Source organism: Halichoeres trimaculatus, unplaced genomic scaffold (genome assembly GCF_033239565.1).
Source record: "Halichoeres trimaculatus isolate MK-OKI-2021-1 unplaced genomic scaffold, fHalTri1.1 fHalTri1_scaffold_9, whole genome shotgun sequence".
NCBI classification, from domain to species: Eukaryota; Metazoa; Chordata; class Actinopteri; order Labriformes; family Labridae; genus Halichoeres; species Halichoeres trimaculatus.
Window position 1 is genome coordinate 10,597,053 of NW_027437188.1, and position 17,272 is coordinate 10,614,324.

The following is a 17,272-nucleotide window of genomic DNA, read 5'->3' on the forward strand; positions in this document are numbered from 1 at the left end:
AGACACTGGGGGAGGGGAGGAGTTTGATGATCTTTGAGTTAATCAATTTAACAAAAATTCTCAAACTGAACAAACACTCAGTCTTAAACCATGACCATCTGTTTAGCTTTGTCAGGTTTCACCAAGAACAGTTTCCTGTCACAGGTACCTGGAAAAAATAGTGAGCAGCAGATATCAGCCAGTAAACCAGGAGAGGTCAGGCTAAACTTTGAGCACAGCTCCCTCCAGTGGTGGTCTCAACATTAAAATGGATTAATCTCCCATCATGCCCCAGGTATTGCTCATGGGGGAGGAGGCTCCTGCCCACAGCACCAGGAGAACCGAAGGCTGGTTAAACAACCTTGATTGGACAACGAACTGTACATTAGTCATCAAAATTAAAAGAAATACATGCTGAAATATTTCACTCTGACTGAACTTAATCCGTATAATATCATGTTCACCTTTTTAAGCTGAACAACAACAACAAAAAAAAAATCCACTTTTCAGCAATTTTCTACCTTATTCATTGTCTTGGTCTGGGTTTGTGAGGTCTTGACTCAAACACTGGCACTGAATAGAAACCAGTTTAGAATGGCTAGAGCTGGCTGATGGCTAATACCACAGTTTGAGGAAAAGCCTATTAACATTTAGCCAAGACAGCCCTGCCTCCAATCACAACTTAGATTTTTGGGTGGCCAGTCAAGACCTCTGCCCCTCCTTTGGCCGGGCCTCGAAATGTGCATCCTTACAGACTCAGATCTCTTCCTCTTGGGAGGTAGCATCACAAAGAAAAACTTCACACAGCCTGTCCCATCTTTAAAGTTTAATAGTTAAAGAATGAAAATTCACCCTCATGTTTTCCTCGTCACAAACGGATCAAGATTTGGCACAAAATCCCCAAAATCAGCTCCAGGAGAAGTCAGAGGCACTTATGGAGAGTAGGCCAACTGAGCCGGTGAGACATGAAGAGACGTCCAACAGAGACCAGACTTCAGCACCCATCTCAACTTCACAGAAAACCATCAGCTGAAAAACCACAGCACCAGAGAGGAACCGCTCCACTATGATGAGGAGCATGTCCCTGATGAAGAGGAGCACCTTACCGATGAAGAGGAGCGCCTGATGATGAAGAGCAGCTTGTCTGGGGTGCAGCAGAGGGACAGGAGGGAATTGGCGCAGACAGTCCACAGTCATGTTTTATTTTCTTTTATTTAGACAAACCCAAATAAAAGGCACATAAAACATTGGGCATATGTTTCCATAATTCCTCTCCGTGGACATACATTTAAAAAAAATGTAGGAATGTTTGAGCTTTCTGCTAATCAGAAAGCCTTGGTATATACAAAAGTTACCATTGTTAATGTTCTAATACAAAAAGTTTTATAAAAGTTTGTTTTTGAGTCTCTTTACTAACATGTCCTCTGAACTAATGGTTTGTACAAAGATATACATTCATTTGCCTTCACATCTGCCAAATTCATCACAAACAGAAATAAAAAAGCATCATAAATAAACCTTTGTTTTCACACTAGGGTTGGAGTCAAATTAAACCACATGGTCAGCTGTCACCAAAACGTGTACAAATAAAGATCAATTCATGTTTGAATGTGGCTCCTTGAATAAAAGACGATCAGGAGAAAAATCAAAGCTAACAAAGACGTTGTTTGGTTTGAGGAACCCACGGATCCTAAGCCGTCTGAACTGATGAAGGCTTCTTCACCGGCTCTTCGTCATCAGACCGTCCAGAGGAAGAGTTGACGTATGGAAGAGTTGTGAAGGATTTCAGGCACACTTTGTTAACGGCCACTGAAGAAGGACAAATGACTCCTCACTCCTTCCCACATCCTCCTTTTTTTTAGTGTTTTCTCTCAGAAATAGTCTCTATCCTTCTACCAACAGCTGCTGAACTCAAACCTAGACCGGGCGCGCTCTGGCGTCCATGTGTAACATTAGAAACAAAAGAAAAGTCATTTCCAGGATCATAATGCCATTCAGTGTTCAAGCACTTCTCATGGTGGACATAATTGGCATGCAGAGGCTGAAGCTAGCAGGCTAACAGGCCAGCCACCAACACCAGTGCTCTCTAAGTACCTCTGCTCTGTAGTGTGCACATCCTACAGTTTGCTCCAAGAGCTTCATTCTGCACCCACCCAAGGCTTCACAACCACAGACCACCTGGGGACTGGGACAGTCTGTAGGCCTGAGATCCCACTGGAGACTTTTACAATCCATCAAAGTCCGGGAGCTGAGATGAGACCAGATCCAAACAAACCAGGTCTAAGTCCAAACACCTTGGCCTTCACATGGCCTGGTGCCAAGGGGAAGACCTCACGCTGTTCCTGAGTTCAAACTGTCAGAACCAGAACCAGTCAGGGCTCTTCAAGTGTGTTCAGACTAAAAGAAAAACTAAACCTGAGGTGGCTCAACCCCAGGTGGTTTAAGGTGATTTAAGGGAGAATTCATGAACAAGTTTCTTTGACATGCTGGGGTGATATTACAAATCATTGATCAGACTTCCTTTTAAAAAAAAAAAAAGAAAGAAACACATGGACTTAAGTGGTCAGCCTTTTTCTAATCATCACAGTCTGTCAGATTCAGCAGATGTGTGACCTGCTGAATACAGGGAGCCAGAGACTCAGTGGAAACGTTTCACAGCAGGCAGAAGTCTGGCAGAACTCTGATGTTCATCAAATCCTGGTCCTGGACACCGATAATGGAGGAAGAGACATTAACCCAGAGATAGTCCACGGGAGCTCAAACAGGAGGGAGGAAGGTGTCCTGGACAGCTGACTTTGGTAAAAACAAAAGCAAATAATCCCTCTTGTCGGGCTTTAAGATTTGCTTTTAGTCTGAACACAGCTGCAGACGCTGTTAGGAGGAACTCAAGCTCTAACTTCAGAGTTTGTTCCCAACATGAGCAGAACTTTAGGTGATGATGAGTCTAACACATGAGCAGCATGGAAATTCACCCCATCATACACAGGAGAGAGCTGTAGGGCCAGAGCTTACAAAAGAAGGGTCACATCTAACCGTCAGCTCTGCTCTGACCCCTCGGCTCTAACCAAACCGAGAAAGCCTCCTTTGAGATCTCAGCCTTGACTGTTCGATATAACAGCTGCAATGAAACGACACCAAGCACAGGAAGTCAGATCTACAGGAGCAGTTCGCCAAACGAAGGAAAAGGCTGGAGGGACGATGGCTCTTTGAAAACTACACCCCACAGGTCTTGTTTGTTAAGTTCCTTCAGTAGAGAGCTGTAATCTTTAATGCCATGGTCATGTACATTATCTACGCACGTTAAAAAACACGATCCTTCAGACAGAGGGTTCAAGCCCACAGCAGCTCCAAACTGCATTGGTAGTCGAATCCGTGTTTTTAGGTCTCAAATGTTTTTGTCAAAAAAGAGCTGTACTCCAGCCCTGTCCTGTGTTGAGTCTCTGCTCTCTGTCTGCAGATGGACGGCCTCATTAGTGGTGATACAGTCCTTGCATTGTTTCCTGTGGTGAGCAGGTGTAAGCCCCGCCCCCACAGGTGAAAGGCAATCAGATAGTGTTTGATATTTACAAAGAGACATGGTCAGTGTGGAAACGTTCGAAGACTTTTCTCAGTAACCTTCCTGAGTTTAACTGACAGTGATGGATCCTACACCTGCTAAACTAAAAATCAACAGACACCTTTGGGACTGCTCCTGAAGCACAGTCTAATAAGCCACTGGGTGGCGCTCTTGACCTCTACAGTTAAAAAAAGCATCAGTAATCAGAATTTAAAATCATGTGACCTTTGATAATACTGCCGTCTCAAAGGCAAAACATGCTTCAGAAGGAGACTTTTCCTCTCTGCTGTACCTTCAACCTACTGTTCCTGATTCATAAATACAAACAGGTGTCAAAGGTGAACATCCAGCACTCACTGCTCTCCAGCAGTGTTGAAATACAGACACAGGGGGCACACGGTTTATCAGTGTCACGATAACCCCTCAATGGAAGCTTTGTTTAACCTTAAAGTACATAAACTAAATCAAATACTGATAAGTCCACTAAAAAAAGGATAAAAACAGAAAGTCTGCTTTAAGAGGAAGCATTAAGAACAAGTCCAGCAACACACCTCCGTTTGAGGAGCTGTGAATCAATGCCTCAGGTGGAACCTCACCTGTGATGAAAGTCACATGACCATCTGAGGAAAACCTCCTTCAGCAGGTCACTTTAACTGAACCTAAAGTGTCCTCCTGCGTCTACAGAGAACTTTAAAAACAGGGCTCGAAGGGTTCCCTCCCCCGCAGCGGGCTGCGAGTTTACAGCTGCAACAAACCAGTTCACCGTCTGCCAGAGAGAAACTCATGGTGTGAGAGAGAGAGGAGGGAGCAGGGACAAATACAAGCAGAGGATGGTGAGCTGAGGCTGTCAGAGCTGAATCTGTCAGAACTGCATGATAACCCTGACCAAACCAGTCCGTAACAGTCCAAACCAGTCCAACCAGAAGGTAACACTGTAGAAGGGATGAACCCTTAGAAACATGAATCAAATTATGTGATTAACTTTAAAATAAGATAAATGAAGAAATATTATCCCAATAACATGACGGGTCAAAATGTGTGCTCAGAGAGAATTGGACTCATCATGGTCTAAATGCTGTTTCTTTCCTCTTTTCAAATAAAGCATCTCAATGAAAACTTGTCAAATCTTTGGCATGAAATGTTTCATATTTACAAATACTATTTGCACCAGATTTCACCTCCTTACCCAGCAAAGTCAGCTTCTTAAATACAAGACTTGAAGTTGATCTGAGAAATCTCAGTTAATCCAGTTAAAATTTTATTGCTGGATTAAGGATCTGATTTTTTTCTGATGGTCTCTATCAGCCGAGAGAAGCTGACGAAATCTGAGCCAATCAATAATCAGGTTTACATCCATGAGCGAGCTGCAGCATGGGAATACTTCACCAATACGTTTCACCAATGTGATGAAATAACTTTAGTTTATCTTCTTTACTGAAACAGACTTAAAGATCTTAGCCTCTCAGACTCCTGGAGGTTTATTACCCCTAATCTTTCATCATACACTCTTCATCACTCCTTACAGTGTGTTTCAGCACATGCTAACATCTTAGCCTCTAAAGGTGTCAGGTGAGACCCTTCAGGTGAGACAGGTGGTCAGGTTTTCGGGCAGTCTGGACATTCTCAGCTCAGACAGGACCTCTCTCTCTCTCTCTCTGAGCTTTACCAGGGCGGGGAGGAAGGCAGGACCTGGGACAGGAAGGGCATGCTCTCCATGGGCCTCATGGCGATGTTGAGCGGCCCGGTGATGTTCATGGGCATAGGTGTGGTGATGGCCACTGGGTGGGCGATATTCATGTGTGCTGTGGTGGGGATGTTGACGGAGGCCAGGTTGACGGGCCCGGTGATGGTGACTGGGTGCTGCAGGTTGACAGGAGACGTGATGTTGACTGTGCTGGTGGCGATGTTCATCTGAGCTGCGATGGTGACTGGGTTACTGGGATTGGCGCCGCGGTTCATAGCCGAGGTGATGGCTGCAGAGTTGGTGACGGGTGTGGTGGTGGCCGAGTTGTTGTGCACATTGTTGGCATCTGTGAGTAAAGAAGAGAAGAAGTTCAGCTCCATTAACACATCCCGTCAGAAACAGGGAGAGGCAGCAGCCCCGAGCGCACTGAGGCGGTTTGTCTGTTACTGAAACATCAACGCATCATCACTCATTCATTATGACAACTGTGGGAGTATGGATGAGGAACCTACCTTTGTGAGAGTTGTCAATTAGGACTTGGAAGGAGTTATTTAAAATCTCTCCTACCGTCAACTCACCTGAGGGGTAAATTCAAAAAGCAGGATCAATAGACTAACCAGCTAACTGTCCATCTGCTGTCATTCAAAACCATCATGTACACAGTGAAGTCTGAGTAATGTCATGCTGCCGCCAGCGCCAAAGCTGCGTTTCCACCAGAAGTATCCCAAACTTTATTCCTAACTCAATCTATAAAACAATCATTACTTTAATTATGCCAAATTACAACAAATGTTATCTCAAGATAGTCCTGGGTGTTATTTTATCAGAGTAAAGGTTCCTCTAGGTTTTAGCCTTGAGGTCTGGGAGCCTCCTGAAGGCTGCTTTAAGACCCTGAACTAAAAGAACAGTCCCGCTGTGAGCAGGTGAAGCCATTCCCCAGGTGTTAACACGTCTACCTGAGCTCACAGAGGAAAATCTGGTGGTGGAAACACAGATTTAACGTTACAGAGGACATCTTATGCTCTACGTCTACAGCTGGATGCACACCACCCTGCAGCACCAACAGTCTGATCCCAGATGAGCTCACCTGTGCTGTGAGACAGGGAACAGTAGGTTGGATAGTTTCACCTGCAGATACCTGTCCTGGGTGTTCAGGTGACATTAAAGCTTGTTATCATAGTTTAACAGGAGTTTTTGAGCTGATTTATGGAGCAGAGATGATCTGTGAGCAGAGGCCGGGTGGTGTGCATCGAGCTCAGTGTCATGGTCCAGTTTGTGGTTTTCAAACATCTACTGATCCTGCTTAATGAAGTTTAACCTTACATCAACAAAAATCTTCACAACAGGAGAACCTTTAGTCAAAGCAGTCCTGAGGACAAACAGTCTACTCTTTACAGGAACATTACAGGTGAGGAAAAAACTGGCCACTTAAAGGGAAACATGGAGTGTTTGGGGTTCTGCTACGAGCTACTGGATTACCTTTTCTGGGCCCTGAGTGGTTCCACTGCCAGTCACTTAAGCCTATTCAGAAATACAGACACATACGGGGTTACAAGGCAGCAGGGCCGTCATGGGGGGTCAACATGTTCATGGAGAGGGGGTGCGAGGTCAACGTGTAGGCTGCATAGTGCTCAGTCAGGACACGCTGACGTGTGAGAGTGTGAAGAAAGAGAACGTTTCAACAAACACAGGACAAGAATCGTGATCAGGACTCAGGCAGTCTGCTTTCAGGCTGAGGCTTCACTCCTTTGATAAATACAGCTGTTTGATGATAAACACGATGACTGAACACCAGGGGGTGCCAGAGATCCTGTTTACAAAATAACATCTTTCTTTGACGACATTTCAAAAGAAGAACTAAGTATCTGACACTTTCAGAGGGATAAGAAAACAGAGGACGTATTCCAATCTATGTCGCAGCCTCCCTTAGAGAGCAGGAAACCCCTTACTGATATAAAATCATGTTTAAGGTCCTTTGATGCGGCACACAGGGATCACCTGTGCAGCCCACACACAGGGCAGACCAGCTGCAGCAGCCAGGATCACCTGTGCCCCCTCTTCCAACACATGAAGTGTGCAGCTCCTGTCTGACACCAGCTGAGCCTCACCTGAGACATTCAACACTTTTTCCAAACAGGTAATGCTAACCCCAATCACATCTGATGAAAACTTCACCAGGACGGCTTGTAATGACTCTGAGGGTTCAGGTGAGTCTGTACTGAGCACAGGTGAGTTACCTTTACCTGAGTCATAGACTGGATAGAGCTAATTACTCTGTTATTGGGGCTTTAAAAACTGTAACTGAGGAGTTTATCTCATAGTAAACAAATGACTCTGTTAGACCAGACCAATCAGATAAATGACTGAGAGTCAGGGAGGTATCAGAGGATTGTGTGCGCGTGTGTGTGTGGGTGTGTGTGTGGATATCTACTGTCAATCTGAACTGGTGGTCTCACCTTTATTGTTGCAGGGGGTGTTGAAGCTGGCCTGGCCGTGCGTCTTCAGGTGACTGGTGATGTAGGCGGCGCTCAGCATCTTACCGCAGATGTTGCAGGTGACTTTACCTTCGTGTCTGATCATGTGTGAGCGCAGTCGGTCTTTGGTAGCAAAGGCAGAGGTACAGGCCTGAGACAGAACGAAGATTTATTTTTCAAACACATGAAGATGTGACCAGGTGATCTAAACTAGGGAAGCACCGATATGAAAATTTTTGCCTATACCAATATCCATATTGTCATATTGTTCTCATGGCTGATAACCGATATTCACCGATATCAATATTGATAAAATGTATATATATACACAGATGACACAGATGATGTGTCAAGGTCGTTCAGAGAGAAAGAGCAGCATAATTGTGAGAAAAGATGACCGTGGAAAGCATCAAAGGATGGAGCACCCGAGATGAACGCAATCAAAAAAGTATGTTTTGTCTGTGTTTTTTGGATTAAGAACAGAAACAAAGACAAAAAAGAAGAGAGTCCACTCTTCTTAGGTAGTTTTGGTGTTTAAATAATCATAAAAAAAATATCATTTGGCTCTTGAAAGATCATTCAAGATGCTCTGAAAATAGCAGCAAATGAGTAAATATCAGCCCACTTTTACATATTGGCTGATACTGATATGTTAAAAAAAAATGACCAACATCATCAGATATTGATACCCATATATCGTGCATCCTTAATCCAAACATTTCTTAGCAATGCCAGAACTGAGGTCAGAGCAGCAGTCTGGTTTCTGTGGTGCTGATTAGTGCTGCAACTAACGATTATTTTTTAACTTGACTAATCTATCGATTATTTTTTCAATATGTCGATTAATCATGGTTATTTTGTGTTTCAACCTAATTTGGCCTTTAAAATGTGTGGACCTTTATAATTCAACCTGTGTGTTGCATTTTCACTGTATTTACCCAGAGTTAGGTTCTCACCTCTGATTGGTCAGCCCTGTGTCATGTTTGTTTGTTTCTCTTTATTTCATTCATGATGACTTAAAGAAATATAAGTACTGAAAAAAAAAAAAATCTCAAAATGAATGAAGCAGGTAACAGGGAAATGAAGTTGTTGTACGCAGTGTTGGACAGACCGCTTATTAGTGACTTTGGGCTCGTTTTCTAATGTTTATTTGTTTATTGGGGCTTTGCTCTCTGTATGATCCCGTCTGACTCTCTCCCAGCTCTCCATGACAACGCGTTTAGTTTCGTTTCTTTACATGCGCTATTTCGCTCATGCGCACTCCGCCCCTCCTCCTCCCCGCTGAGTGTTTTGCAGTGTGAGCTTGAGAGTGAGAGCTCCATCAGATAAATGTCCTCTCTTTTCAAAAGTTAGGGGAGTTTGACACTAGTTTGTGACTCAGATCCTGAAAAACTGTCTGTAACAGAGAGTGAAGGAGACTTCCTAAATCACGTTATCAGACACTAAACTCCGGGAGCTGTCAGGCTGTCAAGGCCGGAGATGCAGAGCCTCCATCAGCGCACAGCGCTCTCTGGGAGTGGAGATTTTTCCTCATCAATATTCCTCGCGTATGAACTTCGTGATCTTCTCCCATAAAAGTATCCAATAACACAGCACCTCATGCTGTGAACTGAAGTTTCAAATGAGTATTACCCCCTGGTATTTGATTTCACCATGTGACAACAACAATAAAAACAATAATACGACGCGTCGACAATTAAAATTTGCGGCGATTAATTTTTATCGTAGACAAGTCGATTATGTCGACTAATCGCTGCAGCCCTAGTGCTGATGTGGTCTAACATGAGGACTCTTACCGTGACTTGGCACTTAAACGGCCTCTCTGAGGAGTGGACGTGCTTCACATGACAGCTGAGGTGATCCGGTCTGCAGGGGGGATAAAGATTTCAGTTTGGACTTATAACATCAGAATAACATTAATCAGAAACAGGCCGAGACTAGACTGACAGGGTCTGAACATTAGCGGGGGTTATTCTTTTCAAAATACTCTGTTTCTGTCAGTCTCACACTAATCATGAGCACAGTGGCTGTGACTAAGTAGTAGAGTTGTTGTCTCTCAAACAGTAGGTTGAGTATCTTCAATCATGTGCCAAAGTGTCCTTGAGCAAGGCACTGAACCCCAAATTGCTACTGCAGTTGTTCGTTGGTGTGTGGATGATTAATGTACTAATTAACACTGATGGTTCCCTACCATCAGCAGTCTCTGCCATCGGTAAATCTAATGGTGTTCCCCCAGACGTACCTGGAGAATCCCTTCCCGCACACGGAACAGATGTAAGGCTTGTGGACCCCCCCGTCGTGGGAGCGGACGTGGTAGGTCATGCGGTCCTTCCTCTTGAACCTCTGCTGGCAGATGGGACATTCAAACGGCTTCTCGTCAGAGTGAGACAGCTTGTGGCGGTTCAGGTGGTACACGTCTCTAAAGGCCTTTCCGCACATGTCGCAGCCGTGGTTCTTCTTCACAGGTTTGGGGGGCTTTTTGGGGACACTCTGCTGCTGCTGCTGCTGTTGATGCTGGTGCTGGTGCTGCATGGGGGTCATGACGCTGGTGCCTGTGGACGTGGACGTGGTTGCTGTGGTCAGGATTCCAGCTACAGTAGTGATATATGACTGGGGGTTGTTCTCTCGGGGGACTGTGGATATAAGGGGCACCATGGTGGGAGCCGTCTGTGTTTTCTTGGGTCTGGACACCATCTTGATGCCGGTGTGGCAGGACTCGTGCCGCCGCAGGTGGTAGCTGTCTCTGAAGGCCTTGTTGCAGTAGCCACAGATGAAGGGTGTCTTGGACTTGGGTTCTTTTTTGACCACAGCCACAGGAGGCCCCCCACCTCCTCCTCCTCCCGTCCCACTGGCCACATTGTCCTTGAGCAGTTCTGCAGCACTGACTGGAGGTTTCTGGTCCAGAGGGATGGGCAGAACCGGTTTCTGATCAGGAGGCTCAGATCCTGAACTGAGCAAAGGCAACAGACTGTTCCCGGCTACCTGGTGCTGATGATGCAGAGCCTCGTTGGCCTGCTGTGGGAGGACACAGAAGACCAGGTTAATACACAACAGACACATGAAACCAGCTCAGAGACACTGGATCACAAACTGCGTACGAGCAACCGACTAACACACAGAAACTCATAAAACATTCTTCAGATGTCATACATCTCCAGTTAGCAAAGACTCAGACAGAGACCTCTGACTTTATTACAGGTTGGTCACACAGGAGAACCTGAGAGTGTTGGCAGCATGAGCCCTGTTCTTTCTTAACTGGTCCATAAACTCCATCAATGGTTGGTTTGATCTGTGACAGACGCCTAAGATGAACCGAGGGAAACATTTCACTCTTTTTTTTCCTGGACAGCAATGATTGTTTCAGGTTTTGTTTTTCTCACATCCAATGACAGGAACATTAGTGGACCTGCGTTCCAGGTTTTCCCTGACCCTGACCAAAAGGAACAACTCCAGAGTCTTTAAATGCAGCATCAAGAGCAGAGACTATGTGGACATAAAACAAACATCAATGTGCTGCTCAGAGTCTAACCAAACTAAAGAGTGAGAAAAGATGTTTGTTTCAGCTGAAGATGAACACTGATTGTTCTCCCAGAAGCGTCTCTCTTAACAGGACTTGAAACTGAGATCACAAACTCCTGAAACTCAGTTTGTGTGAACACCTGTAGGGCCACAGTGGTCGTCCTGGTATCTTTCTTTTCCCGATACAAATCTGTGAACACAGGGACCAGCATCAGGCTGACAGGATGTGGCACGTGTCTCTCAGATAAAGAAACTACAAGATTTTATGTGACTCTGATGTTTCTCAATAACAGAATGCATGTAAAGATGGAAAGGCAAACTTCTGAGACTGAATCCAGAGTGGATCTTCCCTCTGTCACCATGTTGTCCTGATCAGATTCAACCTCACGCACAGTCAGACACAGCTGACGAGTTGTGCGGAGGGATTCATGGATGACAATATCAAAGTGATACTCTGTTTCCTCTGCAATCAGACGGGGCCATATTTTACTTGACCAAAAACACAAATAAACGGACTCCCACCGAAAAAATCTGATATCAGTCTGCATTCACGCTTTATTGAGAGAATTTTCAGCGCGTTACTTTCACACAAAAACACCGCTAAATAAGGCTCTAGTTCTCATCGTGTCGTAGCGCTACCTCCGCTGCAGAGCCATGAGGCGCTCGCCGCTTGGTGTATCAGTCCGTGGGCGGCGTGCCAGATATTAACAAACGCAGGTAGTCTGCCAGGACGAAGAGACACGATGAGAACTAGAGCCTTATTTAGTGGTGTGTTTGTGTGAAAGTAACGCACTGTAAATTCTCTAAATAAAGCGTGAATGCAGACCGATATCACATTTTTTCGGTGGGAGTCAGTTTATTTGTGTTTTTGGTCAAGTAAAAAATGGCCCCGTCTGAGTGCAGAGGAAACCAGCAGAGGAGCAGGGAGGGGGTGTTTGGTGTGAGCGCTCTGGGCTTCTGCTGCACAAAAACACTGCTGTAGGGGTAATTTCTGCCCTAAACCTTGTGATAGGACCCAACTTGTTCCATCACGGAGTATCACTTTAAAGCACATATCAAAAGCTACAGAGCGACATTTAACTGAGATGATAAGATGTGAAACCTCAGTTGAAATGAATGAATAAACAAGTAAATATAAAAATAAGTATATAAATAAAAACATAAGAGGCAACACTCAGAGAAAACTAAAAAAAAAGTGTTTGAGGACATCTTAAGTCTGCAGCTGCTGGCAGGCATTGTTTGATTGGTCACGGCTGATCCTCTGTGGGACACCAGCAACAGACGGTGGTAGTGTGTGAGTGGTGTGTGTGTGTGTGTGTGTGAGTGTAAGGGGTGTATAAATGTTTCTTCAGAAGATGCAGAGATCCAGGATGTGACAAACTTAACGACAGATCAGCTCAGAGACAAGGCGCTGCAGAGCCACTCGTTCTCTGGAACCACCAGATCCAGGGTTAAAGACCTGACCCCTCTTTCAGGTTCAGCCAAGCATCCCAACCAGCCCACCACAGGGGGGGTGCTCCTGCCTCCCCCATAGTGTGTTCTTTTATGGACGACACAAATCTATCCACTGATGCACTTATGCCCGTAAGGGGGGGGGGGGGGGGTTCCTGCTCAGCTGCCAGACACTTGGTGCATACAGCCGTGGTGACTGTGGTGCTGCGCGGAGCCAGGGGCCGAGCTGATGGCATGGTGCTGCAAAGGGCTAGGGGCTGTGCTGGTGGCGTGGTGCTTTTATTTCCTCGGCTCTGCAGCAGCACTTTTCTTACAATCATTACTGCAATTAATAACGTGTGTGTGTGGGGTCAGAGACAGACACACACACTCAGTGGCCTGCTGTTTCATCACGCTGTCGCCATCTTTGAGTGAAATGTGTTGTGAAGGCCGAGGGCCCGTCCAACATAAACACGTCCAAAAACAGAGTCACGGAAATTAAGAAGAAATAGTCCAAATACGACTAATCCGGTCTTTGTTGGTGACACTGAGAGGCAGCGTTTGGATTAACCGTGACTGAGTCTGTCTGAGAGACGCTGAGAATCTCTGTGCACACTCACAGGGAAAACACACACACACACACACACACATCTACGATTCAACCAGGTGTGCGTTTGACGATCAGGATACATGTATGAATTTAGAGAAACAGCAGCACAAAACTGAATAAAACACTGATGTAAATTACAGTATCAGTAAGTCAAACCCTCAAACAGCTTCTTCATCATCATCACAACAAGATGCAGAAAAACAGGAGAGCATCAGTTAAGCTTCATCACATGAGCTCCTCCTCCTCTTCTTCCCAGTAATCTGTCTGCCATTACACCAACCTGTCACTAACACTAACAGCTGCAGCTCTGACTGCCCCCACACACATGTGCATGCACGCACACACACAGTGCTCTACAAATATGACAAACACCATGGCAACTGAAGCTCCATCACATGCTGAGCCTCTCTTGAACCAGTGTTTCACTCAGAGTAAAGGTGTGAGGAGGAAACGGTCACATTCACCGTCAGATAGAGCAAAACACTGACTTTAAAGCACACAGGGAAACTATGTGGAACTGATCCTCATCATCCTCACCATCAGATAGGAGGATCTGCAGGTGAGAAGGGAGCAGGTGTCAAACCTGTTGAATAACCTCAGTCTGGATGGATCAGAGAAACAGACCTCAGCCTGTTGTAAACTGAGAGTTAGTCTTTAAACTCTGCGGAGTGACAACATCTGATCAGAGCTTCCTTGAACAGTTTACGAGAAAAACCCTCCAACTTAAGAGTCCAGTTTTTGTTTTTATGAGGGTTCATCATATATTCAGATCATCAGCTCACAGAATCTGTCTCTGTGCTTTTAGCTGAAAGACTGCAGAGGAGAGGCTAGAAATGGAGAGATAACTTGCAGCCAAGAGTGGAACCCAGGAGTCGAACCAGCAACCACTGAAACAAGAACTGTGGCAGTTTCTGTGAATAGGCATACACTTAAACTGCACAGAGATCATTACTGGATTCAAAATCATTTCAGCATTCCCCTTTTGATCATAAACTTAACACAACTTTAATTAATTAATACAAACACATACTCTAACAGGTAAACAAACATGTCTTAAACCGCGTTTCCACCGAGCAGACCGGTTCGGTTCGTCTCGGTACGGCACTGACTCATCCCGGGACAGATCCCTAAAAACCGAGACGAGCCGACCTACTTTTTTGGGACCCTTTCGTATGGGTGCCAGACTGAACCGATCCGCTCTTGGGAGGTGGAACTACAAACTGCAGACCGTTGATTGGTCAAAAGAATCGTGACTTACCCTGACAGCGGCTGCATTTCTCCTGGTGGCACACAAACTTATCTAAAACAAAGCTTGACTGCACTTTGTATCAAAGAGCTACATGCCAATCACAGTGGACGAAATGCTGCATGCCTTCCATCCATGCTCTTTGTTTACTGTGTCACGTTTTTCTTCTTTGTTGGATTTATTAGCGGGGTAACCTGCTACGGCGTCGCGCTATTGTTTAACAGCTGCAGCTTCCGGCTTACACGCCTCCTACCACGAGAGGGCACAGTTTGCTGTGGAAACGCAAACGGGATCAGGCTTAACTGTACCAAACCGTACTGAACCGACCCGGACTGCTTGGTGGAAATGCAGCTTAAGTGAGGTGAAGGCTAAAAAATCATCAAAGAGATCACAAAATATCTTAGCAGTCTCTCTACTCACAGTAATGATGAGTTACTGCATCTTTACTCCAGAGAGGAAAATATCTAGATCATACATTAGTTTGTTTTAGGATGAGTGAGCCGATTATTCAGTTTAGGTACAACAGCAGATATGTAAACAACATAATGCACATATTTTAACAGCAAAAAAGTCAATATCAAATAATCATCAAGAAGAAATTTGCAGTGGTGTGCTTCAGTCAAACTGACTTTTATGCTGAACAGTAACAAAGAAACATGACATGTTCATCTCGACATTGTTGACAGTTCACAGAGGAGCTCAGGGCTGACTCTGAGCGAATTAACTAGTGAACAGGTCTAAACTACAGACCATATCAAACATGTCCATAGTTTCTGTGATGCCACCACTGGTTGTTGCTGGTCACCATGTTTGGAAAAGTTGACTCGACCAAACTCTTGGTCATTCCTGTGTGAAGTAAAGAGGTGGGTCTTTAGTGTCCCAGTGTCCTCACTAACAGCTACAGGTCGACCTGTCAGTCTGGTCAATTGTGACCCTAATTTTGCAAAACCTTAACTTAGAAGTGATGAGTAATAATAACTCCTCCGTGGTTCAGTGTGTGCCGATAGAGAAATTAAGTATTAAGACAAACATTATGTTTTGAACCAGGCTGCAAACATGTTTATTTCCACAATAAAAATCAGAATTTTTGAACAAGTCTGAGTATGGTTTTCTGGTATTTCTGCAGACAGCCTCTAGTGCACACTTGATGTACTGCAATATCTAAAACTTCACTGGACACTTTTATATTAGCTCAATAACTTCAGTGCAGAAAACAACCTTCAGAACCTCATGTAGCCCTAGCTGAACCCACAGGGCTCATGGGAGCTGTAGTCATGTGTTGTATTTTGACATAAAACTTATGAATCCAACCCCTCATTACTAAAGCACTTGCCCCCATGAAACTCAAAGAAACCATCAATTTTCAGTGAGAATAATGTCACAAATATAGACAGAAAAATCTGAAATATGTTTAACAAATATCTATAACCGAGAGTTACTTTTTCCAACCACATGTATATTCCTGCACACTTTTATGGTTTCATATTCTACATTAATAAATCACTTTGACCAATGTTTACACACTGCACACCAAATCCAGAAATTATAATAGTTGAATCTGAGTCAGCAGGCAAGTGTTTCATTGACATATACACCTGTATTGTTCTACAGTATGTAATTTATTGTTCTATAATCAGAAATGTATTTAGACGGAAGCACTCTGGGGGAACAAAGAAAAAAAGTCCAAGCACTAATACATTCAAATAAAAGAACAGAGACTTATTTACTGAACAAACTGCTAATAGTTTCAGTGTGTAGACTCTGAAATCACAATTCAACATTTCAGCTATCACACTTGTCCAGTGATACCATTCCCCTTACAACGTTATTTAACTTATCTAAACTGATCAGGGGAAATTAAAGAACATTAAATGCAGAGTTTACTCTGATGAGGTGAACATAATACGGGAGTTGTTAATGTTTTGAATCGTTTTGAGGAGATGAAATCAGCACTGATGTTAGCTGAGCTCAATCTCTGCTGTCCGCGTGCCTGTTAGCCTCCAGTTTACAGTGTTAGCATTAGCTCCTCTGTCCGGAGAGAGCTCTGGGAATAAAAGCACGAGTTCATCTTCGGAGAGCTGAAGTTTAACTCGAAAGCCTGCTCAAAGATTATCCCTATCCCCATGAAAGGACGATAAGTGTTCTGCTTCACAGAAAAGACCATCACTTAGCCTACGAACACTCTCTAACGTGTAACCGTATTAGCTCTCCATGCTACTTATTTGCTAATGCGCGCGCATGAGCAGCAATGGCAGCTATTAGCCTCTGAGCTACCTCAGAACACCTGGGCTCAAACCACTTGACAGAAGGATCAGATAGTAATACAAATAGATCCACGGCCTCAGAGACAGGGGGTACACAGTGGAGGTCTGGGGTTCGCTATCGCTTGTGAGCACTCTTTTAGCATTGTGCTACAGCAGTCCACAGTGCAGAGCTAACGGGCTAATGAGCTAACAAGCTAATGAGCAAAAAGGCTAACACCATTGTTAACTGTATTCGGTCAAAAAGTGACAAACTAACATATGTCTGCTTATATTGAGATCTGTTATGACGCGTTCACGCAGTTTTCCGCTCCGCGACGGCGCTTAGGCACTTACTTGGAATAAAAACGTACTCCAGCTGGGCTCCATTACAGCACTCTGCAGCACACAGGCTCAAATCTGCAGACAGCTCCAACAAACCTGACACAAAAGCGGCCAAACTACAGGGCCAAACAAGGCACATACAACATCCGGTGTTCTGTCCAATTCTGCCTCCAATCGAAACAGGAGAC

At 44.6% G+C, this 17,272-nt stretch overlaps 1 protein-coding gene across 3 annotated transcripts; it reads right to left on the reverse strand.

Annotated features, from left to right (window-relative positions):
* Nucleotides 1-1,274: 1,274 nt before the first annotated feature.
* LOC141797934 (vascular endothelial zinc finger 1-like) lies at nt 1,275-17,254 on the reverse strand. Of its 3 annotated transcripts, XM_074679643.1 has the most exons (7): nt 17,097-17,254; nt 9,936-10,708; nt 9,490-9,559; nt 7,676-7,844; nt 6,699-6,740; nt 5,732-5,797; nt 1,275-5,565 (listed from the first exon to the last, which is right to left on the reverse strand). In XM_074679643.1, exons 1-7 carry the CDS (start codon nt 17,127-17,129, stop codon nt 5,198-5,200), a joined length of 1,521 nt encoding a protein of 506 aa, XP_074535744.1. In that variant the 5' UTR covers nt 17,130-17,254; the 3' UTR covers nt 1,275-5,197. The 3 variants fall into 3 exon arrangements, with proteins under 3 accessions (XP_074535744.1, XP_074535745.1, XP_074535746.1); XM_074679644.1 differs by lacking the exon at nt 5,732-5,797 and having other exon boundaries at nt 17,097-17,253; XM_074679645.1 differs by lacking the exons at nt 5,732-5,797; nt 6,699-6,740 and having other exon boundaries at nt 17,097-17,250.
* Between the last annotated feature and the right edge of the window lie 18 nt (nt 17,255-17,272).